This window comes from Spea bombifrons, chromosome 5, assembly GCF_027358695.1.
Source record: "Spea bombifrons isolate aSpeBom1 chromosome 5, aSpeBom1.2.pri, whole genome shotgun sequence".
Taxonomy (NCBI): domain Eukaryota; kingdom Metazoa; phylum Chordata; class Amphibia; order Anura; family Pelobatidae; genus Spea; species Spea bombifrons.
This window is the reverse complement of record NC_071091.1, coordinates 14,060,917-14,088,911: the sequence shown is the minus strand read 5'-3', so window position 1 is coordinate 14,088,911 and position 27,995 is coordinate 14,060,917. Positions and strand designations below refer to the sequence as shown.

Here is a 27,995-nt window from a genome sequence, read left to right as displayed (position 1 = left end):
GAGAGCAGCTATCTCCGTGATCTCACTATTTTGGAGGCAGGTGGAGGGTCGGTGAGATCCTGGCGTGAGAGAGGCAGAGAGGAGTGCCGCTGGATGAAGGGGGCTCCGGCTGGGGGGTTTCTGCTGGGGCGGCGGGGCAGCTGCCGGACCTCTCCCCGGCTCCCTGTCACTAGTGAGTGATCCGGCTCCCCGGAGACATGTGGATCCACAGCATGAAGAAGACCGTCCTGCTCGGGCTCGGGAGCAGCCTGCTGCTCGTCTTCATCACCGTCTGGCTCAGCATCGGGGACTCCCCCCGTTACAGGTACAGCAGCGGCCACCTCCTCCCGGCTGGCCGGGGACACGGGGGGCAACTTATCTGTGTCTGGAAACTGCCGTCTACAGGTAGTCATAGAGTGCATCGATTTACCCCGAGACTAGCGAACTGCTAACCGGGACATATATATATAGATATATATACAAATATATATACCTATACACAAATATATATACAAACACACACATATACGTTTATTTTATATATATATATATATACACATGCATATTGTATGAGAAGACACTAACAGCTATCTGTAATATATATACACATTTATACATATATACACACACATATATGTATACTCAAAAAGAAATGCTTTGTTGTGTATATATATATATATATATATATATATATATATATATACACACATATCAAATAAATGATGGTAGTGTCCAAAGAGGCGCCTTCATATTACATACGCCTTTAGCATGTCTTTTATGTGATATAAGTAGCAGAATTGCCATATAGTTAATGAGTTATTAGCACTATGTGTCATTAATGGATAGATTGTATTTTATTATTTGATTGTAGGTAAGGTAAAGACACTCTATATGTCATCCTCTATACTGACAGCTGGCTTTTGGTAGGAAAATGCGTACATTTAGGTGTGATCCATTTAGTTCTTTTCCTGTAGAGCATATGGTTACCGAGACCTCTGTGCTTATTTATCTCTGTTTTATTACATTAGTTTACTTTAGATTAGATTTATTACTTTTAAACAATTTTTGGGAGTAACACAGGATATTGCATTTAATTTGTGTGTATTTGAGAGTTTTTTTGGCAACGTATATCTATGTATATTTAATAAAAGAAAACTCTAAAAAAATGTATATATCTGTCCATATGCAAGAGTCTGTATTCACAAAAGAGATATTAGACCAAAAGTAAGTAGATGATGATATTATTAATTACGGACAGAATCCTAAGTGTTATTCCTTATATACATTATGCGTTACCGCTTACATATATAATGCCCCATAACCAATTCTTCTACAATTTCACATTGGACGGTATGGGGAATACGGTGCATTAGTCTGAATATGGATTGATAGCAGCTAAAATTAACCTCATTTATGCCAGCTCTTTACACCACTGGAGTAGGATTTACTAGCAATTTAACACTTAAACCTCGCTAATCATCCCTAAAAAGAAGGTCCGCCTATGATGTGTTTCATATCCAGAGGTGATGCTTAATAAGCCATTGACTAAGAATTGTCCAACAAGTCCTGGTGTAGTATATGGTATATGTGACCGCTTTACCGCTCATATAAGATTGTAGTGTGAAGAGCCATATCAATCATTTTAAAAATACAAAAGGGATACGCACCACATTATCGTCATTTTACTAATTTCCATGAATCAGGGAAAAAATCTTATCGTTTATATTAAATTATATTCCCATGCTAGCTCACATTCAGTTTTTTTTTTTTTAATGGATCTTATGTCCCTGGGATTTGTGAACATAATAGCAATCTCAGAATACCACTGTGCAAAATCTTACCCCGCTGTCTTCTTAAAATATTACATTTCAGTAGGGGGTAGACAGCAATTTATGACTTCCTATGAAAACTAATTGAGTGTTTATCTGTATTAGACTACATCAGGATATTTTGTACTCATAGATAACGTATTAGGAAAGGCTGCCATGTATTGTTCAATTGAGCTAACCGACTGCCATATGGGTATTGATAGTAAATGACTTACCTAACACATAAATAGATGGCTGAAAATGATAGGAGTTATGGCATTTGGTGTAAATTTGGTCCTGGACAAGCTGCCCCCCCATCTCATCACACCTTCCCCAGCCTTCTTTTTTGTCAGCACTTCTTCTCCTCACCTTAACTCTCAATAAGTCCCATTTACATCCAATTTTATTATTTTCCTCTTATCACCTTATTTTCTCCCATCTCCTGATTGTTAGCGTTGTTGCTCTAGATATATATATGTATATATATATATATATATATATATATATATTATATATAATTCTGTTAATTAGATTAATAATAATTCTGTTTGGACACCAAGTTAGACAAGAGGAACAGAGGGATGGTTTGGCTCAGTGTAGGTCTGTCCTTCCAAAACAGATAGATTTGCAAAATATTAGTTGCAATTGGACTGGTTTTCTAAAGGGTATACTGAACAAACTGTTGAGATTGGAAATAAAAACACGTAGAAGAGATATAAACTGCCACAAAATCTGTTGAGCAGTGATCTCCAGCAGGTAGCTATAAAGTCCCAAGTCTGGCTACCACAACATAGCTCTTGAGCAGCAGGTACACTTCATGTCTGGAAGAGAGGGTGTTGTATGACTGTTCTAGAACAACTAACAACTAATTCTTTTTTTTTTTTTCCAATTTAACTACTGTGTGGTCCTCATTCCCCAAATATCTAGTAGTAGCTGCTCATTTTACTCTTTTTCAGCCAAGATAACAGTATCTTCATTCTAGATGAGCTCTGTGCTTTCCACAGAGGCTAGTCCACCTAGCTCACCTTTATGAATACCTCCTTGGCCGGTACACAGCGTGATATCTTCTATCTCTCGGTTATACACGTTTGATGGTGGTGGTATAAATTTGAAAAACGAGTTCTACCGTTCCAGTTTAAGAATCCCGAGTTCCGAATGTGCAGACATCGGCACCATTATAAATCAAACATGATTAGAGAGAAGATGGCTTTGATTTACAATTTGCCCTTGTAGTCTACATCAATAATACCCCGTGTAGCCACCCTGTGTATAGCTCGCTGTGTTACATACAAACATTTCTTAATTATGAACATTAGGCTTACCAGCCTGCGAACACACACTCCTACATACTATCCTCTACTTCATATGCTTGTTTCCTGAAAATGTGTTTTAGAGGAACCATGGTTTCTCTAGATGAACAGCAACCAGATGCGTTCTATTTGACGACAGTGGTTTGCTTTGCAGTGAATATATTTCTGTGTTTTCAATTTAAGTCGAGTATCATAAATGCTGAGTATAATTATACGTCTTCCTGTAAAAACGTACAGAGCATAGAAGCATTTTACATTAAAACATATCCATTGATGGTTCATGTTAGAAGGATCTGTAGGCGGAATTCAAATACTTGGGAGACTAAAGTATCTACCTAACCACACAATGGGCTGTATGTACTAAAAGTCACTCTGGTATGCTCTTATCACCATACCATAGCTTTATAGAATGGTTGGCTTATGAACAATGGTTTCATTGTTGCAATTGGTACTAAGACCACTTTTCAAACTTCCCAAAGTAATCACTTTCTAGATTAAATCCCCACCATGTCTACAGTGTAGTATATTGCACACATAGCTTAATAGACATATGGAAAAATATCCAGTGGAACATTTGAAAGTAGTGATGGCCCGGCTAATTGCATATGTACTATATGATGCCTACATGGCCAAAATATACCCATTGTGATAAGAAAGTACCCATTCCCGACTTCTAGGTGACGTCTCATCAGCAGTTACCCTCTCTAACCCAGGAAGGACTAACCCAGGGCAGCGTACCCAACTAAATCCCAGGTCTTACCTCTTATAGAAGGTCATGTAGCTTCAAGGAAGAGGTAGCAAACATCACTGTAGTATAAATACTGTAGGATTGTTAAAAAGGAGAGATTGCTTTTCCTTAGTGAACCATTGAGCTGCTGCCCACTGAAACTTTACTGCCCCATTCCCTGGGACCTGCTGTCTTGGCCTATCTGTCAACAGTTTTACCTGGAAATTGCCATTTACTAATGGCTCAGTAGGTAATAGTTAAATGGGTTTGAGTAGTTTTTGAGTGTCGTCAAATTCAACGTTAGATGCTACAATTGTCGGCGAAAGGGTAGACGTTTTCGCTAGAATAAGCCAAATGGCTTACGATTTGAAGAATGGTAGAGAGAGGCAGCTGTAGGTTAATGTTGATAAATGTAAAAAAATGCACTTGGGACATAAAAATTAAAGACAAAATGAGAGAGAGAAATAGTTAAATACATAAAGAAATGGCAAAACATTAGGTCATAATCTAAAACCGGATGGTCAGAGTCTTAGATCTATTGTAAGGAAGCTTAACTGGGAGGGTCATAGGTAAGTGGAACAGATTCCCAGCAGAAGTGGTAGAGGTTAATACAGTGAAGGAACCTAGCCATGCTTGGTATAGGCATATGCTATCCTGAATTTAGGACACGAGGAAGAACTGATTGAGGTTCTTGATATCTTGGTATCTTTATATCAGGAAAAACAAGCAGACTAGATGGGCCGCTTTTATCTGCTGTCAAGTTCTGATTCTATGTTTTTCTCCTATATTTTACAAAAGAAATATGATAATGACACAATATTAAGACAATAATTCTGTTACAAACCCGGTACATTAATATTCCCAGACACACAGAATGTAACTTTGTTCCTTGATAACCAAGCAATTTGCTTGTATCTAATAATATACTAATATCTATGTAGAAATAAACTGCTCGGCGTTCTTTGTCCTGGATTTTAATGCTTGAGAACATTGTTGCAGAATGAAAAGGGGTCTGTGATCATTTAATGCGCCTGCCGTTTGTCTTAATTATATGGCTTTATGAAATTAGTTGCTTTTTCTGGTGTTTTTTTGTGTGTTGTCAGTTGCAATACTCATTTCACGCCGAACAATGCTTCTCATTAAAACAGTGGCAAAAATGAAAAAAGTACTTATTCGGTAAATATATTGACCTTAATGAGTTTTTCAAGTGTTGTGATTAGCGGGCTTTACTTTTATGCTTTCCATAAATTTCAGTTTCTTAGTTCCAAGCCTTTTACAACAGCCCTTTCTACCATGACAGGCGATTAAGATATTCCAGTTCCACTGTCATGTGTCTGGGTGAAGCTTCCAGAGCAGTTAATTTGTGTGACCAGTGACAGGTTCTGGCCATGTTCTAGGATGAGAGGTACAGGGGGACTGCAGCCCCCCTGCAGCTGCTTTCTGATCTCCCCAACTAACACATGAAGGACTATGCCGAGTCTAATATCTATATATCTTTATGATGCGCGGCTTTAAGAGAAAGAGTACCAAGTTATGATGTCATATCCCGGCGCTCTGTAATGAGGACAGCGCCAGTGAAGGAGATGTTTGGCTGGTTGTGACCATGAGATCTTGGTGGTTCCCTTCTCCTGAAGGCAACTTAATAGTGTGAACCGAAGAGTGGAAAGTTAATGTGAGTAGACATGGTAATCATTTGTTGCCTCAATGGCAAATTCTAATCATAATTCATTTTTTACATTGTTGTATTTTGGTCATCATGTGACTTAAGTCATCATATCCTGCCTTCCATCACTGAGCTGTTGGCCGTGTCTTTTACCTCTGAGCTAATTACACATACTATATGAGAATATTTTTAATTCAAATGTATGTTTCATGGCATGTTTTCTACTCATAATACCTGGGGGCTTATTTGCTAAACCATGAGCTGAGTTGAAACGTTTTATCTCGTTAACCATGACGCAATTATAATACATAATAAACAAATATGGCAGGCAAGCAGTCTTTGTATTCTTTTTCCTTTTTTTGCAATATTTTTATGTAAAGAATTCCTTGGTGATTGCCCTGTGTGTGTAACAGATAAATATTACAAATTCAGTGTAATTACGTATATTAACAAACTTCATACTATTTCAGTCAATCCTGCGGGAATTCCATGCTACCCTGATACAGTAAAGCCACAATCCGGCCAGCACTATATTAGTACTGGTTCTTAATTGAGTAATTTAGTATATTTAGCGTGTGTTTTCATCCCCCTAAACCTCCTAATAGATTGTAAGCTCACAAGAACATGGTTCTCTTTCTGTATCAGTATGTCTTATGTTTGTTCATGTTATTGCTAATTTTATATATTGTTTATTTAGAATGCTTTATTCCCACCCATTGTAATAGCGCTGTGGAATTGGATGGCTCGCTATAAATACAATATAAAATGGAATAATATTTGTAGCTAGTACACGTTAGTAGTATATGTATCATGTTTGCTCATATATTGCATGAATCATGAAATTCCACAGTTATTCTCCAAAGCAATGGCTCCAGACTAATTTTTCCAGCCACAAAGCATTTGTTCTCACACAGTGTTTTTACCAGCCATATTTCATCTTATTCTAGAATGAACTTTTCTTCATCATAAACCACAATGTTTTATTACATCGCAAGGATTCATTAGGCCAAAAAATAAAAAGCGCTGTAATCATTTCCATTGACGTATTATACATGGGAACATTTTATATTCTCCTTGTTTCATCAAATGTGGCAAGAAAATGGAACAAATATACAGAGTTTTCAACCTCAGTCTTCAGTTAAAGCCAGGAAAGCGGGCTTTCAGGATCTCCTCACACAGATGCAGGCTGTCCTAAACAGTGTCAAAATTCTCATTACTGTTAGCGGCATCTTCTGTCCTAAGTGTCCCAAGGCTTGGGGTGGCAATTACAGAAGGAGCCCCTGTGCCACAGGAGCAGTTAGTTGATCTTATTGGGTTCTCGATCTTCCTGGTGGGCCTCTGCCCAGAGGTCCGACCCTATGGAGGTCTATGACTAGGTCTTCTCCTGGGTCACGTGTCCTTCTGAGGCCATGAGACCATGCCCCAGGACACCCAACATGTCTAAGGCAGGACCAGTGCGTGGCTGAGAGTGCTGTTCTGGTTCAGGCCATGGCAGGCCCCACATAAATAAACCACGGCTGGCGGCTACATCTGTGCAGTGTCCAAATAGAAAGCAAATGTCGCTAAGTATACTAATCATATCTTTAAAGTGTTTTTTAATTTCATTCCATAGAAAGAATCGATGTAACACGTTTAATGCTCAGGAAGGCGTTAAGCACTCATTACTTCTATATGGCCATCTCTATTACTCTGTTCCCACTATCCTTGTTTAACGGCGAAAGCTTTATTTTGTGCGTTTCTTGAATTCTGCCACATTGATGTGAGACAATTGGGAAAAAAGAACTGCAAAAAATCCTCGAGAAATGTGCACTATTAAAAAATAATGAACTCATGTTCTATTCCACAACTCCTTCTAAGTCTTCCTCACTGTCCTATTTATTTTCTTCACGTTGACTTTTAAACTCGTTAACCTCTTCCTTCTCTGTAAAATATTTACGTGATGAAACCCATGCGTGTTATTCCTCCAATAGCTTTGCTTCGGGAGATGGCACCTTTGTTTGCCTGTGCAGAAAAAGAACATTATATATTAAAATTGACAGTGCCCCCCCAAAACATTTCAGGTGCCCGAATCGCATGATGGGAGGTATGGCAAGAGGCTGGGAAGAGCAGGGTAAATCCCAGAAGTGAATGAGACGGGCCCATGGCTACCTGTCTTACCTCAATAGCCACCTCATGACACTAGTGTCTCTCAGGGCCAGACCGAGGAGATCAGAGGGTCTTCCCAAAGGGCCGATGCTCCTGTGGGGCTGCCATCCGTGACAGTGCCCCAAAATCATGACTGTCCTCTTAGGAGGTATGGTTAATGCATTCATTATTTTTTATTATGACATAATAATTACTTGTGTTAAAAGATTTCCCTAAAGAAGTCTCTATCAGCGCTAACTTCCACTAACCCTTGGTTCTATCGACTATTAAACATTAAAGTGGGCGAGAATCACCGGAATAAACAACGCAGCCCCATTTGTAGAATTTTCTCCATCAGGAATTTATCGATCATTGATTTGAAGACTCTCCAGCTCCTACTGCATTATACAGAATAAATCTCTTCTAAATAATCTCTTCTCCGTTTGTAATATTAGTTCAGAGTGGCTGTCAGAGTGTTTCTAAATTTCTCTTTTTATGACGTTTTCTTTTTATTTCCCGTGTTGGACTTCTAATTCATCATGCGTTACTTGGTGCCTGCTTCTTACGCAAGATTATTACACAGTAAATGAATCAAGGATTTAATTATTCTTGATTAAAGATTATTTCTGGCAGTTACTTATGCACATGCTTAATCGTTGTCATGTCCTCCCTCTGTATAATACTGCTTTACTGTTGAACCCTTTTAAACATCTCAAAATGTTTATTCTTTTTTTCCCCCATTTAAGCCTGCGATATTTCATGTTTACAATAATTCTCCTTTAACGAATGTACATAATATTGACTGGTAATCACTCCTTAAGTGATTGGGCACAAATTTTTGGACCTTGCTGCACAAATACGGCCTCATTAGTACGGGCGCCGTAGGGAACCTCTGTAGTCACTATGGTTATTATTTTTGCATTTCAGTCTAACCTTTCTACTCTATAATCTCGCTGACATGTCTGTACTCTCGGAAGCTGCTTGGGTAATTATTGTTTGCTTCTGTTAAGCCCCAGCCATGGCTGCTATTGGATCATAATGTTGAAAGGATGCTATTTGTTGAGATTTTCAGATTACAGCACGGGAATCTTTTTTTCATTAACATTTCATCACCGGCTTGCCAGATAAAGCTTCCTGCGCCTCACGGCAAAAAACAACCGCTGGCCAAAATAAAAGTTCCTGTTGGAATACATTTCCTATCACTCTTAGCCGCATGGAGGCAGAAATTATCAGCGCTGGGCAGATGTCATGTTTTAATTCCCATTACTTTAGCCAGGCAGAAGCTAGAGGAGGAAAATAGAAATTGTATTCCAACGCCGTGACGTGTTATTAGACTCACATTTGACATTTAAAGAGTTGGCATTTAAAGTGGACCTGTCGTCCACAAATGTATATACTTTATGTACTGTACAGTGTGCTATGTGAGTTCTTTATTCACAAAATGTCTTTTAACTAGTTATAGGTGATAATGTATACTCTATAAGGTAACACCGCTATATGATAACAGGCATTTTAAAGGGGAAGTAATGTCTTGTTTTATATGTACAAGAAGTGACGGGATGGACTGGCGATGACGAGGTGGCCCTAGCTCTTTAAGGCCAACAACCACCTGATAACGTAAGGGTGGCCGTTGGCTGGATATCCATGGCTACACGTCGGGCTTTTATGCTAATGCAATGTGTGGCTGGGTATATTCAGCCGTCCGCCATACAATGCATACAGTGGAGTGGCAGATCAGGTGAGTACAGGGTGCCGATGGCCAGAAGTCCACCAGGCCTGCTGGCTAGGCGTCTGAAGGTGCTCCTTTTGGCAGCAGTGTTTTACATTCATTTCTAAAGACTGGGTTCAGTTGAAGAACATCAAATTGTTAGTATGGCAGTTTGGGGGGGGGGGTTATTTCCAATCTAGGTTTGATGTAGTAATCAAACGGGGCTCTCATCCGCCCAAGTTTCAAAGCAGTAATTGCGCATGCTTGTCTACACACTTGAAGAGCATGTGCAGTTACAGATGTATTTTGTCAATTGATATTAGAAGTAAACACAGACATCTGGCTGTTCTTCTCAACTCCACGTATCATATACAAACGTAAAACACTTATTGTAAGCCGAGGGTAGCTAGTGTGTTCTGTATTTATTTACAATTATTTAGAATTAATCAATAATCATTGACATGGGAGATGTGGCAAGGGGCTTGGAGTGCTAACATTCTCAATCACATGTAGGGCAGACCAGGTAAAAGTTGTGAGTTAGAATACTGTTTTTTTTGTTTGTTTTGACGCATAGAAGTGAAGTTGGGATCAATGTTCAATATGGTGGTCAGGCAATATTTCCCTGTGTATGGAAATATCAGGTACATACAAAATTTGGGATAGTGTTCCCAGAAAGCCACAAAAAGTACCTGATACAATACATACAATAAAATAGATAGATGGCACTGAGTTACGTTCCCATGAGCATGCCGCTCCCCGACATTGATAGGTGGCTATATGACATAGTTTTGTAACAACTATAGTAATTACAAAAAATAAAACATTATTACTAAAAGATATGGTAAAAATTTGGGGTAGAATAATATTTTACTTTGTTATTTTTCTTTTTTGAGCTGTTACAGTTACATGTTTTGCTGTTGTCATTGTTCATTTTCGGTCTGGTGAAAATCTCCTGTTGATTCAAACTACAGCTGACTTCAAGCGCTTTGGAAATCAAATCACAAGCTGCAAATATTCATAGGCATTCATCTGGAAACAAAATATCTGTTGGGTTTCAAAATCCAGCATTTCCATCTCCTGAGATGCCTCGCTGTAATATATTCACTTAGTGTAGATAATCAGTGGCGGGACCGCTTATGGAGAGTGCTAGTAGTTCTTTAAAATCAGTTGTGTTTCACCTGTGCCCGACGGGATTCCTTCCTACCGGCCTTACAGAATGTTTACCATTCACCTAGAAGTAGACAGTCTATTTAAGAACAATTTGGTCGCCTTACATTAATTATATACATTATTATAATCTTTTATTTATACAGTATATATACACTATATGGACAAAAGTACTGGGAATTTTCATTCAGCAGAGCATTTGTGAGGTCAGGCACTGATGTTGGACGAGAAGGCCCGGCCTGCAATCTCCATTCCAGTTCACCCCAAAGGTGTTCGGTGGGGTTGAGGTCAGGGGTCTGTGCGGGCCGGTCAAGTTCTTCATTATCAAGCTCATCCAACCATGTCTTTATGGACCTTGTTTGTGCGCTGGGGCCCAGTCATGCTGAAATAGAAAAAGACCTTCCTCAAACTGTTCCCACATCACCCCTCCTCCGCTCACTTATACAGGGTGTATTTTGATGGAAAGTTTATGTCATAACTGATATTTTTTTAGTTGATATTTGATATGTATGCTGAGTGTGGTATCTACAGAGAAAATACAGTAAATGTCATTTTATTTGAACCAATGAAGGTTTTCCCAGTAATATTTGACAGGAATATACCGTATTTGCTCGATTATAAGACGAGGTTTTTTTCAGAGCAAATGCTCTGAAAAATACCCCTCGTCTTATAATCGGGGTCGTCTTCTAATCAGACCTCAAATAGAGGTCTGATTAGGAGACTAAGATCCAGATCCCCCGCACCGCTGCAGGGGACCTGGATCCTCCTGTCGTCGCCCCCCCCACACACACACACTTACCGGTGCTTCCGGAGGTGAAGTTGGCAGCGGGGGTTTGTATGCGTCCGTCGCAAATACCTTCCCCGACTGTCAGAGATCATTGTTCCAGAGTTCCTGATCTCTGACAGCCGGGGAAGGTATTTGCGACGGACGCATACAAACCCCCGCTGCCAACTCCACCTCCTTCCGGCTGCCGCGGAATGAGACGTCAACCCGCTGCCCCGGCAATACACCAGGAAATTGGAAGCACCGGTAAGTAAGTAAGTAAGTGTGTGTGTGTGTGTGTGTGTGTGTGTGTGTGTGTGTAGGGCATTTCTGGAATGCCTTACACCCCTATATGCCACTCTGGCACTTAGGGGGTTAAAAGGCATATTATGGGGCAGAGTGGCATATAGGGAGGTATAAGGCATTTCAGGAGGCAGAGTGGCGTTAAGGGGGCATTTAATAGTGCACTCTGCCTCCTGAAATGCCTTATACCTCCCTATATGCCACTCTGCCCCATAATATGCCTTTTAACCCCCTAAATGCCAGAGTGGCATATAGGGGTATAAGGCATTTCTGGAGGCAGAGTGCTCTATATAATGCCTTTTAACTCCCTTAATGCCACTCTGCCTCCTGGAATGCCTTATACCTCCCTATATGCCACTCTGCCCCATAATATGCATTTTAACCCCCTAAATGCCAGAATGGGATATAGGGGTATAAGGCATTTCTGGAGGCAGAGTGGCACATAGGGGGTCAAAAGGCATACCATGGGGCACAGTGGCATATAGAGGGTTAAAAGGCATATCATGGGCCACAGTGCCATATTGGTGTGGCAAGCCTGGGGGCAGATGTGCGTAACTGGGGGACAGGTTGGAAAATACAATAGAAAATATAAAAGAAATAAAAACAAAAAAAAAAATATTTTTCTCAATCATAGCTTTTATTAAAAAAAATAGTTTACATGAATTAACATTTACTGGTAAAACTTTTTTCCTTTAGGGTCGTCTTATATTCAGGCTTTTTCTTTTTTTCCTAAGTTAATATTCAGATTTTGGGGGGTCGTCTTATAATCAGGGTCGTCTTATAATCGAGCAAATACGGTACACGTTGATTCATATAGCAGTTAAGATGGCTTCCTACACGATACGCTACACTTCCTACTCATCATATGTTTGTTCAGATTTCCATATTGTCTCAATGCGGATATATCTTCCAGTCCAATAACCGCAGTGTTCTTTAGTTACTGGAGTTAGACAAGAGACTTCTGCTGCATTCCAGAGTTTAGGGCAGTCTTTAGTTTAAAACAGTCCTATCTGCCTCTCTCTGTAATTATTTGAACCGCGTGTAAAAGGATTTATAATCCTTTCCAGATATATGTTCGCAAAACAGGTGGCATATGAACTCACAGAATGCATTGCATTGTTTAAACGAAAGCTGTTAGCTAAAGCAGCCGGTCGTCGGTTCCCCATCAGTGCCAAAATGCACCGTGGGCATGGGCACACTTTATTTAGATAGAAATCTGGCATTAATTAGTTCTATTTAGAAACAGAGCTCTGCCAGGCTTCCCATTAGCTTCTGACAGGTACATTGTGTAGGCAAATGCTATTCTTAATTTTCAAACGGAAACAGTTGCTTTTACTGGATCGACACTATTGAAAACACATTTACAACTCCCTCTTTAAATCAAAACTTAAAAAGTAAGACACGTGACTCCAGATAAATAACCGGTTAGCTGGTAGACCATATGGCCCCTTTAACCGGAGGTGCTTATGGAAAAATGTATATAGCACAGCTGCATTACTCAGTGCCGCCTGAGGTGTTTTTTATAAACACGATGGTTAAATGGGCCATCAGGACACCATCTCAATAAATAATTTTGGGTAAATGAGCGAAACATGTTCGTCTTACCTAGGTAATGCATTTACTTTAAACGGGATACAAGGCTTACCTATTAGGCTTGTGCACATGGACCAAAATAACGATTCTTTCGTTTTTGTCCATCGAATTTCAGGTTCCTGCTCTTTTTTAGGTTCAGATGAAATTTGAAGGGCTTTTTCCATTCTGAAACAAAATTTGTTGTCAGTTATCCTCACTCACACTCACTCGCTCTCTCTAACACTCTCATTCACATTCTCTCAATGTCTTCCTACCTTCTCCTCCAGCCGTTTCTGTGTCCCTCTCTCCTTTCCCTCTTCTTTGCTTCCTCTCTTGTCTCTTCTTGCTCTTCTGTCTTAATTGTTTGTCCATTTCTCCCCGTGTCTTCTTTCATTGCCTGCTTCTTTGTGAACCGAGCCTCCCGGAGCAAATTTGCAAAAGGGCAGCCGGGTTTACAGAGAAGAGGACGAAGAAAGAATACTTGAGGAGAACTGGACAAAAAAGACAAAAGAACAGGAAGAGGCAAGAGAAGACACAGAGCTGCAGGAAAGAAGACAGGTGCACAGTCAATGGAGAAGTTAGGGAGACAGAGAGGGTGTATGAGAGAGCATGAGAGAGTGTGGGAGCATGAAAGAGTGTTAGAGAGTGAGTGAGTAGAAGTAGAAGAGAGTAGAAGAGAGTGTGAGTAAGTGTGAGTGTGGAAAAAAATGTGAATTCAGAGCTCCCTGCTTCATTTTAATTTGTTTTGTTTGGAGTCCCTACTCGTTTTTGGACATTTGTACAAATTGACAAAATTGACAAATTTTGTTAAAAAGAAAATTCATACGAATCCAAATGTAAAAGTCTATTATATATTCCAAAGTGCAGCAAATATTGAGATAGTGTGCACATAAATGGATGCTAGTTTTAACCAAGAATGGCTTTAAATCCAAAGTACCATAAGTTACAATGAGAGACCCCCATACATAGAAAATTATTTTAGACATGATGCTTTGGACCGGTACCTTGTCTGCATTATGGAGACCCGGGCCCTGGGTGCTCTCGTGAAGATTTAATGAGCTCCATTGATTTTAGTAAAATACAGTCTTATAAGTGCAGACAGAAGTGTGTATAGAAATTCTAAAAGGTTTGGGATTTAACCTGAGAGATAAAGCAATTTCAGATCCTTTTCAAAACTCTTTCACACTGTACATACAATGGAAACACATCGACGATCTTACTTTCCAACACATTCCATCAACAGGGGACTATAATTTTCTTTCGTTTTATTTGACACAGGCCTGCTAATGCGACAAGTAGAGCGGGGCTGCTAAAGCCAGAAGTGAACCAAATGTGAGTCGTTTCTATTTTCATTATTTGATTTTTTTTTTGTTTGTTTTTTAACGCTTTTAAGCATAATGGTTGAAAATCAATTCACAACAACAAATAAAAATTTGGATTCAGACCTAAAGTCCAGTGCCATATATAAGATAACATCATACAGTATACATGTTTAAGTCTGATGCCAGCCAATTAAAACGGAATAATAAAAAATTTGGATTTCAATTGTAAGTACTAATTAAACAAAAGCTGCATAATTTCACAAAAAAAGGTCAATATATGTGATCTAAAATTCTATTTTATTTATTAATTTACAGGATATTGTAGACTCACCTTAATACATTAATTGTATAAAATAAATGGACTTTTCAATTTACTGTATAGATTCAGTGTAGTCTGCATTTAGATGGATACCCTCTGGTGCACCGTAGGGATCGGTGTAGTCAAAATACAGCCGCAGAGCTGATTCCCACAATGAATTATTGCGTCCAATTATAGAATTGCTATTATAGGTAATAATTATATTGGAAAATGTATACCATTAACTGTGTTTTCAATTGATTCATATTTAGAATATCTTCACTAAACGGCTATACAGCAAATACGTCATTCTGCAGAGATCTACAAGATCGTCTTTTGTCAGTCTCTTTGAGGAAAAGGTAATTATTATGACAATCTCTTGTTGCTTATGTTTAAAGAACATATTATATTTTTTCAATTTAAGCCCACAGAGCTGATATATGAAGGTATCTATATTTAAAAAAAATAATAATTTTGTTTCATTTGTATTTGAATGGAATTTATAACCATGATTGCCTTATCATTCAGTTTGCCTCTTTAAAGGTGTTGATCCACTTAAACAAAATATTAACCCCACTCCAGTATGCTGAGCTAAAACCTGGCCGAGAAATTTTCTGTTATTTGAAGCTTCAGTCACAGAAAACATTTAAAATGTTGCATTTTCCATGGCAACAGCCTATACACGCCTTCTTTTGCTTCACATGCCAATTATGTATTTTCCCATCAAACTGTCACATACAAGTAGTAGGAGACACCGTGGTCAGGTAGGACTCCAGGACAGAACGAGTTCAGACAAGCCGAGGTCAGGATTCCGGAGAGCAGGATAAACGATAAACGTAGCCGAGGTCAGGATTCCGGAGAGCAGGATAAACGATAAACGTAGCCGAGGTCAGGATTCAGGAGATCAACGTAGTCAGGCGAGCCAAAGTCAAAACACGGGAAGCAGGAGTGTAAACGCTATCAGGGCACTAACACAAGGCATAGACGACCATCAGAAGGCAAGGTATAGCTGGTTTTGCATTCCATGAATTATACGCAGAAAGTTGTGTTGAAAGTGAGCGAAGTCTAGATTCTTTAGTTGAAACGTTCTATTGTTATAACCCTTGGCAAAACTGCAAGACCTTTGCATGTTCAGGAATCATCCCGAGTTTTGTTTCCTCAATAAAAAAGCTTAATTGGGTTATATATTTTTTTCTGTAAAGTGACTCGAGTGTTTTGGACTTTCCCAGAAACTCTTTGGGGTGCCCCAGATCCCAAGCTAAGTACATCTTCAAAGCGATGACTGGGAATTTGAGTACATAGATTGTTCACATACTGATTTATAAGCAAATTCACAACTCCCACATGTGCTGTTACTAAAAATTAAGAAATGCCAGAGGCATAGTAAACCACGCAGACAGTTTTAATTGACAACTTGTAAAAGAAACATATGAAATACCGCCGAATAGTTTCTATGGAGTGGGGAGTGATTTTGTATATCATCTCAATCCATCTTATTTAGTTTAATGCATATGGTACTTGAGTGGTCCCTGTACATGCGTTCCCTATGCATTTGCCCCATCACAAACCCGGAGATATGTGTGTTTAGTACTAGTTTATACTGTTAATGTTAGAAGTTGTAGGATTATTACTGTTTGTTAATAGCTATAGTGACACTCCAGCCATCATATGATGGGAACTCTCCGGGTGAAGCACCGCTTCTCCGGGTCAAGACCTGAATCATCCGGGTCGCGGGAGTGAGGTATTGACACGCCCCACCCCAGGCCATTTTTCATTTAAATGGGGGTGTTTCCTGCTGATATCAACAGAAACGCCCCCAACGTCAGCGGAACCTCCCACCGACGTCAGGGGGAACTCCCACCGACGTCAGCGACATCAGTGTGCAGTCCTGGCTGCGGCCCGCAAGGGAAGGCTCCAGGTAGCCGGAGCCAGAAGTTCCCAGGTATGCATATGCTAAATTTTGCAAATGCATGATGTATAGTTACTGTGCTGTGATCTTCCGTGGCATTCTTCTCGCTGACTTTACCACGCTTTATACAAGGCCTGCTTAGCTTTTCTTGCAGGAGAACCTCTTTGGGGTTGGCCCCTCATAACACATAGAGAAACCGGAGGAGCGATACGTTCAGCTCTCCTGTAAACCTTCGGGTCAGTGAACACATCTGATAAAAAAAAGTATCAAAAACACGTCTTGTGCAGTCCCTCACGCCAATTCCTTACATCTCAGCACCATCGCATATTATACGAACGCGATTCCGTATGGCTAAACGTTTATCCTGCAAATATCTTTTCCAAGAATAAAACACTATTGGCATAAAATGCATTTTAGAATCAAGAGACAAGGAAGTGAAAGTGGCAATAAAAAGCTTAAAGTAGAACTGTCAGCATTTCATTAATGCCAAATAAAAGCTGTCTGCTCCAAAACGGTTCAGTGAGATTATTATGTTTAACACAATTGCATCTAAATCACCTACATCTTTTACATTTTTGCACGATATTTAATCCGCATGTTAACTGACTGTTCAGTAATTAGTGCAAAATTTGAGATATTCAATACATAGCTGCCAACGGTCTTGAATTCACTGGCATGATCCTGTAAACCAAGCATCTATCTCAGCTCTTTGCTGTCCTGAGAAATATCCCATTTATTTAGTCTGAAATGTTTTACTCTGGCCAGAGTTTCCACACATTTAATGGCACAATTGGGATTTTTATTGGTTTTCAGACAACTAATTCAGTTTCCTGCCCTCTTGGCTCGGATGAAATTTGGAGGGGTTTTTTCAATTTGCGAACAAAATTTGTTGCCCATCACCTTCATTTATTCTCACTGTCTAACGTTCTCTTGTGCGCTTTCACACTCACTCGTCTCCCGACTATCTCCGCCAACTGATTCAGTGTCCCCGGCTTCATTTACGCTTCTTGTCTTGCCTCGTTCTCGTTCTTCTGCTTTCTTTCTTCACTTTGCGTCAACTTCTCCCCGCTGTCCATTGCATTGACCAGGCCTCCCAGAGAGCTTTTTCAAAGGAGTGGAACCGTCACACAAACACTCTCCCTGATTGGAGGAATAGGGGAGAGGCTTTCCCCATGGGGCGCGCTGTGGCTCTGCCCTGTTGCAGAAGTACTCCAAAAGGCCAGGAAAATGCAAAAGGCTCAGCTGAGCAAGAGAAGTGTTTTTATACCGCTATTTCTCTGCGGATCCATCTGCATTATTCTGGACTCTTGGAGTACTTCCATAAAGAGGCGGAGCCACGGGGAGCCCCATGGGGACAGCCTCTCCCTCATTCATCCAATTGGGGGAGAAGGTGTCTGTGCAGGATCCACCCTTTTGCAGAAGCGCTCTGTTTAACAAAGTAAGAATAGGACCAAGAAAGAAGACGGAAGAACAAGAAGAGGCAAGACAAGAACCAGCGCTGCGGAGAAGGAGACGGGGACATAGAAGTCGTTGGCGAAGAAGGTAGGTGAGTAAAAAAAATGATCAAAATGCTTTGTTTTCTAACTAAATATCAAATTTCATTAAAATTTGTCTAAATCCGAATGCACAAGTCTATAAAATACATGAATGAAACTGACACACGGATACAGATTTAGTGATGGCAAAAATAACCAATTGGCCCATCTATTGAATCACTTCAACCCATTGTTTTTTGCCTGCTGGGAGCGTATTCAGGTATCTACTACCCCCCCTCTTAAAAGTAAAAATGTCCAATATTACACCTCAATCATGCTTTCTAGTTCTTGCTTTCCTCCTTTTATAAAAAAAATACTTTCCTCGGATATTTGCCTATGAATATGGAAAATATTACTGAAATATATATTAATTAAAGCTATCCACCTGCTTATAACAGAAATAATAGTTATACATGTACATGGTGGCTTATTCAAGTATCCATTGTGAATGTATGGGGTTTAAACTAACATACCACTTCATAGCGTATTTTATTAGGAAAATTAAGTTCATATTAATGAAGTGAATAAATAGTTACCCACTAAACTGTGAGTGTCAGACAAAAGCCAGATTGTATGAAAGGTGTAAAATGTGTTGAGTATATAATGGAAAATTGTTACAAAGAAATCCACTATAAGTGATTTTACACCATGAGCTATACAGATTTAATATTTATTATAATTACTAAGCTTTTACCCCAGTTTTGGTAGTGAAAAAATTGTCTGTTTACTAAATCACTCATTTCTTCTGCCAAATTCAGCTGAAATTCAAGACAATATTAAATATTAAGCCTCTTCAGCAAATCCCCAGTGGTTTATGTCCAAAGAGCAGTGATGGTGGATTTTGTCTTTATCTATTGTGTATGAGATGGGCTAAGCTGATCCTTGTCTGGAAAACATTTGACATCAGCTCATGGACACTCATGCGTAAATGATATATGTGAAAATACTTGTGTGGAGAATTCATAAAAAATAAAGAAAAATGATGCAGCGCAAAGAAATGTCAAAAATCGATAAAATATTGATTTTCATCCGCGTCATGCAGTAGGAGAGAAAATGTTCATGTGTCGTGAATTTTACATACAATGTCCCTTGTAGTTCATGCGCCATGTTTTATATAAGGGGTTCTGATCTTAGGGACAGAGAGCTTTGATAAGCTTTGCCTACAACAGGGGCGTCCAACCTGCGGCCCTCCAGCTGCTGCAGGGCTACATCTCCCATCCTCCTCAGCCAGCCCCTTATCTGAAAGGGCATTATGGGAGATGTAGTCCTGCAGCAGCTGGAGGGCCGCAGGTTGGACACCCCTGGCCTACAACATGTATTTAAGCACATATACAAGGCCAACTCTCTTCTTCTTTCAGGACAAGCTATCAAGGTTTGGCCATGCATTAAAATTATAATTTTATTTTTGACAATGTATTTTCAGTATAGACACATTAAGAATTTAAAGGACCCACGGGCTGTAGCTCTTGAGCAATAGCATTTTGTTTTGTCTTTTTTGCCCATTTTCTATTCTATTTTGGGAATAGACATGGGAAACCAGATACCTTGGACTTTTTTCACATTATCTTTAAAAAAATACAATTCTGCCCCCTGCTGGCCAGTTGATAACTTTCAGCAATACTTCAGATACACAAGGCTTTAGTTCAAGTAAATATAATGTCCAGCTTGTGTTACCCATTTAAGTTTCATTTTAGTTGAAAATGTTTTTTTTCCCATTCGTAACACATTTCATCAGCATTGTTTAGCAGACAGAGCATTAGCCTCTTGTAGGATGACATAAATGCCTCTGGATTCAGGTAACAATACCTTTTACCAATTCTTCTGTTCTTAAAGATCGTTATGTTTAAAGACATATTCCAATAGTAATTTGGAATTTTGCTGTAAATACCATAAAAAGGTATTAACTATAGTCAGTGTCATTATAAAATCCCCATCACCCAATTGATATTACAGCAACTGAATGGCTCAGCGGCCATTTTGTTCTATTGAGTAATATTGATGAGTAAGGCTGTCCAGGAATATGACGCCATTAGTCGGCTGTGCTGTAGTGCCGCTGATCCCAGGTGAGAATAAAAGACGACCTTGATTGTGAGACCTGGTAGTTTTTTCAGATTGTTTTCTAAAAAAAACCCCTTGTCTTATAATGAAGCAAATATGGTATAAACTAATGATTAAATGCGGGAAGTTGTGGGAGAAAGTGTCAGCTCCCACAAACAGCACAGTAAAGGAATAACAAAATTTTGTTTCTTTCCATATAAATACTTAGCTGGAAAGAAAAAAAAAAGATGAATATTTTGTATATGCAATTAGATACATTACACCAGTGAACTCATAAACCTCTTTTAGCTGACCAGGATACTTTTCAGAATAACATCCCTTGAATAGCCTTTTGTGAGAAGTTTATGATGCGCTGGAAAGCAGGTTGGCTGATGACAGCCTGATTTCTCCTCTGTCAGCGGGCGTAATGGATATATTCACGTAACTGGTGTCATCATCTCCAGGCTGAGAGTTACCTACTGGAGAAATGGACCTCCAAGATCTTTTATGAATTGTAAATTGTTTTACAAGATAAAATCTGGAAAAGTCAGAATTACCGTTTTTGTATTTTTTTAAGCTGTATTAATAAGCATGTTGGGATTCATAATCAAAGATTGCCACAGATTACTTTGCACAGAATAGAACTTCGCTGTGTCGGGGTTGTAAAAAAAGTGAAAACCACCCAAAAGTGAAAAGAAAGTTTCAAAATGATGTGAGATACAATGTAACTACAGCTGTTTTCCAGAAGTAGTATTCTAAGCCTTTTTCACATTCGCTTCCTGGGATCAGTTATTGCATGTGGGGTTTTCTTGTGTAGCAAATGGTTGCGAAAATTAGCAAGCATCCATCATCTGCAAACGTAATTTGGGACAAGGGTGAGAGATAACCCGATTCCTCTTAAAACAATAATAGTATTTTTAAAAGGCTTTGTAAGCAGAAGGTGGGTGATGTGTGACCATAAGATAACTCCAGTGGCTACTGAAGGCTTCACTATCCCATTAGCTTAATATTAATATGAAGTAACTATTTGAGACAAACTATTCACTAAATAGAGAGCTGGTAGAAGAGTTTGGTTTCAACTGTCTGATTTCATTATACATTATGAAGTGTTGGCAGATGTATCCAACAAGAAGGGCTGAGCTGACCCTATATAATGCATAATTCAATAGTGAATGAGACTGTGAAAACTCTCATTGATTTACCTGTACATTATACAGGGCCAGCCAAGCTCTTCCCGCAGTCCTGCATAATGTTAAAACCTCAACTCTCCTGCAGACACTCCAGCCAACTGGGCCAAGAAGCCTCCACAATATGCCACATCATGGTGTTGACCCTTTTGGCATTGAAATAATTGTTGAACATTTGGGGGGGGGGGGGTCTTCCTTACGCCCTGAGATGTTATATGAATGGTTCTGATGGGGTCACAAATGATTAAGTGTTTTCTGGGCACGCTTGGCAAGCCCCATGAGTGATGTACCACAACAGACGGGCAATTCATTATCCATTACCCTTGGACTACACACATTGCTAATTCTAGTAAATTAACAAGTTAATGTTTTTATGTAACAAGTAAAAATGTAACATATTTTTTGAATGGCACCGCCTGCTCTGAATCACTATCTAATAATATTAAGGTACTCAGAAGACTATTACATCCAGGCTGTTAATGAAGTTCAGAATTGTACCTGGCAAAAAAGACCCCAGGAATATACAAAATTCAGGTACAGTAGTCTTTATATTTTTTATATTACCGGTACTATTGTCACCAGCCTGCTGATTTCTAGTTAATATGTAAATATTTTTACATAATCTAATATATTTTCGTACATTGCCACATTAGAAAATGCATAATAGAATACATAACTGGCGATGGTCGGAGATGGAGCTCTCACAAATAATTGAATAGCAACCTTCCCACAGATTGTAATACACAAAAGAGATAAAAATGGTGATACATTTTATCACAGTTAATAAATCTAGATATATATTTATTTTGTAAATATGAAAGAAAAAATCACCACTCCCCACTATATCAGTGTGTTTACATGTGTTTAAAGCAGGTCCCAGCTCGGTCGATCACGGCACTCCAGCATATAAATGGAGAACAGGTGCACATAACGGAGACTCCCAAATCTCCCAAATAGTCCATAGAAATATAGGCCTAATAAATGGCACTCCATTTAGTGCCTAAAAACCGGGACAGAGGTAGAGCTCGATGGGACAGCGGGATAGAGTGGCCAAATCTGGACTGTGGAAGACAAGAAATCTGCCAGAAGCTGCTAACATTTGAAGAGTTTTCACTTTATTAATAAGTGTGTGCTTTTTATGTTTGCCGTGTTTTCTCTCACTAGACAGAGCGTTCTCACTAGGCAGCGCATCTCACCCACTGTTTACAGAATAAACTAGACATGCAATTATTTCTTGTAATAAAACCCTACTTGGCTTTGTTCGCAGATTATATTTATCCTCATGCTGTAACGCCGTTAATAACTTCATCGTGTCTCAAAACAATACCTCGCTGGGAAGCAACATCACGTATGAAGTGGAGACTAAGAAGAACATTTTAATTGCACAGGAAGTTTACAGAATGCTTCCTAAGGTAAGAATATTACCACTTCATGTGATTCATTTTAGGGGATTATTTTGTGTCCCCATTTGGCTCTTTAAAGTGACACGAGTAAGTGGCAGACAGATCTGGTCTGGTAGTAGACTGGATTAGGCACCTGTTCTTCAGGTATTTCGTTGGTATAGGAACCTATAGCTGTTTGGTTAATAATATAGCTTTTGCTCTGTGGTTCTCAGGGTTCTGGCACCTGTATTGATAAGCGGATATCCCACCTATCACTCTTTAAACCACTTATATAACATTTAATAAATAAATAGTGAGCAACTAAGAATAATGGACACGATGGAACTGCAATTAATTTATCCAGCCGGCAAGCATCCCAGGTGTAACTATTTCCTATCAATGAATCATAAACCTAGGAAATGAAACCGATGTTAAACTGTGTTCCATCCCTATCACATTGCCTGTGCCTGAGAACTTGTAGGATATTATTTCGGTACCCAAGTGGTTGGTTACAAGGAGATTGCTGGAGCCACAATTAGGAAAATAGGAGGTGGCCAAACATCTAACACAGGTCAGTTTCTTCTTTCTTCGGGCAGGGCAGTAGTATTTGGCAATGGCCCACTTCACTCCGACTTCGCTCCCACTTTACTCCCACTCATGGGTACTATATGCTCCCACAATGTGTGAATACACTGTCTCCTGTTTTGTTTTTTTTCACTTTGCTGAAAGGATGGTAGATAAATGGAACAGGGTCGCAGCAGAAGTGGTTAAACATGCATGGGATAGGCATAAAGCTATCAGACAGACTAGATTAGCCAAATGCTTCTTATCTTCAGCTTCTGTGTTTCTCTGTATATATATATATATATATATATATATATATATATATATATATATATATTTGAATGGAGATTTTAAATTAATATTCTTCATTGCTCTATGTTCTCTTTCTCTCAAAAACGATATCCAAAATGTATGGGTTTTCATATTTCATGAAAAAGATTTTTATAATGTCTAGTGGAATTAATTCAAGGAATATAAGGTTTTAACTTTCCTGAAAGGTTGCTCAAATTAGTTTTTTTTACACGCGTTATGTAGCTATGATTAATGTGCTTAAATATACTGAATGCTAGTAGGGAGAATCTCAACTGGATTCATCAATTGAATGGCACCGGGGACCTTCCAGCCCAAAGAAGAGTTTTACTTAGCATGAGAAAGCTTTATGCTCCTCATAAGCCAGATGTCACGGTGCCCAGACATTGAACTGCTAAATATTTAACCTTGGAAGAGAACATAATGAAATTTTAAATGGAAGTAGATAAATTAAAATTGCTCCATATACGTAAAGATTAGCGATATAAATTAACAGAGGTGGGGAGACGGACTGTTACTATATTACTTTATTCTTAATTCTGCATTGAAATATTCATTCCTTATGAGCAACAAAGAAAAATCTATTACCATTTTAAAATCACAAAACATATCTTTTTAGATTAAAAAAAATAAAAAAAAATAGATACATACACTTGTGAATGTAAGATTTTTTTCTACAGAACTGGATAAATAAAGTCGGCTTCATATTTAATAGATAGTAGTCTATTAGTAGTCATATAAAATCAGAAGCTTAGATGTCATTGAAGATACTGATGGATAGACGTGGAGAATTTTAGAGATGGGAGAAAATATGGGACGGAGTAGAAAGATTGTTTGAAGTGGGATTAAGGTGATGATAAAAAGCTTTATTTCATGTAAGAAGATTCTGCTGCCTGTACGGTTCCAAGTCAGCGCCATCATCTTTTTATAGATGAGCCAGTAGAGTATCCTCAGAAATAAAGCTCTTCTAAGAGCGGAGATGTAAGAGATGCAGGAATGAACATGAAAGTGAAATTGGTTAAGGGATTATCACGGGATCAGGTAACGCACAGTGGATTCAGCGGGGGGATCTGATGGTGGGTTCGGTATTGAGTGGAGTGGGAGCAGATAACCTGACGAGATGCCAAGTAAGGGAAATTCTCTGATGTTTGACAAGCAGCAGAAGAGAATCTCCAAAGAATTCTCACTACGGATCTACGGCATATGAATTAAAATATTTCTCATTGAGAAGTAAAGTAACAAGCAGCTCATATTTCCCATTCAAAATTACAGATTCCTCAAAATGAGGCGAGTGTCAACCCCAGTACCAGATTTCAAGGTTGTCTCTGTCTATTCCCATCCATTTTTCATAATTTTTGTAGCATTGCATATTAAAACTCACATATTCAAATATTCTACATTTTTTTATATATTTCAGCCAAAAAATGTGCCTATTTGTAACAAAGTTCTTCTCATTCTGGGGCTATCTTGGCGACAAAAATAACAGTCTGTTCTAACGATCGTGCTGTAATGGATTCATGTTCATGTATTTCTGTTTATTACAGTCACAACCCTTCGCAGGAATCCCGTTCAGGCAATGTGCGGTGGTTGGAAATGGAGGAATGCTCAAAAACAGTAGGTGCGGAGCTGAAATTGACCAGGCTGACTTTGTCTTCAGGTAATCTAAATTTACGGATAACTTGTGATATGTCAAGTTCATGGGGCAGCCGGGGCAAGCTTTTCAGTGATCAGCGACGCCGATGAGAACCAAATCACATTTCAGTTGTTTTTAGCCATCGGTGAAGCAAACCATAGTTAAGCTCACTGTTCCGTCTACAAATGAGAACTAAGTGATACTTCAGCATGAAATGATTGTCAGTAGTTCAGTACCTGCCAGCTTCATCTTGGCATCATATGATTATTTACAAAATCTGGTCATTCAGCAGATCCAGGTAGAAATTCAGGAGTGTGCACTCAAGTTTCCAGAGCACCCAAGTTCCCAGTGCAATCCCTTGCTATGGCTGAGTCTTGCACTGAAACCCGTAACACAATTTCTAGACAAGCAAAGGGTCCCGATCTTAGCAAGTGGGTGAGAGGTAGGATTTCTACATCGTGATTTTCTTGGAAATTATAGGCTGAGATATAGGAAAGGTAGAAGTTCTTTTAGTGGTTCATTCAGTGGTGTTTAGATAAAGAGTTTTGAGAATTAGAATTAGAAATCCAATGCTCCGGGTATTGAAGTGTCTCTGAGCATCTCAGGGAGAGTATTGGGTCTAATATGTTGCAGGTCCGTTTCTTCTCTCTGATAAAAGAAATACTTCCTATAATAACCACATATCATACATATTGTATCAAAAGCTTAAATATGATGTTTCACGTGGACACATTTGTATTCTTTCCTTCACAAACTGTGTGAGAACAACCTATCAGCAAATGTCTGAGCAGTGTGTAGGAATGGAGTTTCTAATGCTACATACAACAGTATTAAATTCAGCAGAGTAGGTGCATCGGAGCCGTTAACACCATTAAAAGAGCATCGGGTCCCCCGAGCCAAAGATTAAATGCAGTTATGGCTTCTTCCAGCATAACAAACAAGTGATAGACTCTCCAGACTTATAATCCTAACCGTACGTTATAAAAATTGTATTAGGAAACTGAAGGCTGAGATTGTGGCTGTGCAGCTCGTCTAGCTAACGAAAATATTAAAGGTTCTGCTACTGTTGAAAGATATAGTCTCTGTTTTCACCAAACACCTCTGCAGGTGTGATTCTTTAAGGACCAGTAACTAGGGAATTCTGCTCTGTACCCCAGTACCCAGTTTTAAAGATATACTGAACACATCCTACCTTGGTCTCTGCTGTGCCATAGAACTACGGGCAGACTATGTGGGTCGAATGGATCTTATTTGCCTTATATGTTTTAATGTGCTAATGTCATCCACCCCTAATTTTTACCCCGAAAACATCTCATAATTAGGTTTTCAGATAAAAACATTGCCGGAAATGTCTTTGTATGATTTCTAACCTCTTATAAAACACACTCCATAGCAGTGTGATTACTGAGCCCTGAGGTTGTCATCATGTTACTAAAACCCAGAGGACCCTCTGATTTATACATTAATAGAATACGAGGTCCTACTGCAAAGATCTCTATATCACTCTGTATAACAGATTTCTTCCTATACGTTTTACAGATGCAATCTCCCGCCCGTCTGGGGTAATGCAACTACTGATGTTGGAAACAAGACAGATCTTGTAACGGTTAATCCAAGTATTATAGCACTGAAGTAAGTCATTCTATGTAAATTAGTGTAAATGCTTACATAGGGTGTCATGTTTTATGTACTAATTTACCAATGTTTTGTAAGACGCTCTACAAAATAACTTTTTTGGGGCATTTTATTACGGCTGTGACGTATTTACCTCTCTGAGGTCCAACCAATTGGATTAATTAGTATTTATTGATCGATTGCTACAGATATGGAAAACTCAACGAGATGAAAACCGCTTTCCTAAAGGACCTTACTAAATACGGCCATTCGTTTCTTTTGCTGCCGGCTTTTTCATACAGCAGCAACACGGCTATTTCCTTTGAGGTCCATCGTATATTAAAGAAATACCAGGCAAAACAGAGAGCTGTATTTTTTCATCCCAACTATCTTAAGAGCCTTGCACAGTTCTGGAGAGGGAGAGGCGTGAGGGCGTACCGGCTCTCCACCGGATTCATGATCACCAGTGCGGCAATAGAATTATGCGAAGAGGTCAAACTGTACGGCTTCTGGCCCTTCTCCAAGAACTTGGACGGAAAACCGATTAGCCATCATTACTATGACAACCAGCTGCCAAAGCCTGGCTTTCATGCCATGCCCAAAGAATTTTATCAGGTCCTACAACTACATTACAAAGGGGTCCTCAAACTTCAGGTTGGTGAATGTGAAAAGAGATGAAAAACTTACCGAGACTCAACCACCGAAGGTTCTTCCAGGCCATATCTGAAGGGATGGATTGACCTTTCAGTATGTAACTATACTTCCATTTCTTTACTATACTACACTGTCCTCATAGCTGCGATGGAACAGAATTATATCAATGACATAGCTGCTGAGAACACATTTTTGTGAAAAAAAGGTTCTTTTAGGAATTGCACAGTCCCAGCAAGAGGATATATTTTGGGGTGGAATTCGGATCCTTGGGAGGATGGACAGCTATTTATCTCAAATTTTGTTATTATAAAGATGTTATATTACACTGTACTTTTAAGTGTGGCACACAGATTCGTTCAATTTCCAATCAGAAAGTCCACATGTGATTATTATTGTTGGTTTCTGTGTTGTCTTGAAGAAATTAAGT

At 39.1% G+C, this 27,995-nt stretch overlaps 1 protein-coding gene across 1 annotated transcript; it reads left to right on the top strand.

The window, feature by feature from the left end:
• Positions 1 to 41: 41 nt before the first annotated feature.
• Positions 42 to 27,896, top strand: ST8SIA6 (ST8 alpha-N-acetyl-neuraminide alpha-2,8-sialyltransferase 6). The gene is made up of 8 exons (XM_053467799.1): positions 42 to 304; positions 14,403 to 14,456; positions 15,017 to 15,103; positions 21,860 to 21,946; positions 22,680 to 22,824; positions 25,212 to 25,324; positions 26,840 to 26,932; positions 27,124 to 27,896. The coding sequence occupies exons 1-8, from the start codon at positions 198 to 200 to the stop codon at positions 27,590 to 27,592; spliced, it is 1,155 nt and encodes a 384-aa protein (XP_053323774.1). The 5' UTR covers positions 42 to 197; the 3' UTR covers positions 27,593 to 27,896.
• Positions 27,897 to 27,995: the final 99 nt, after the last annotated feature.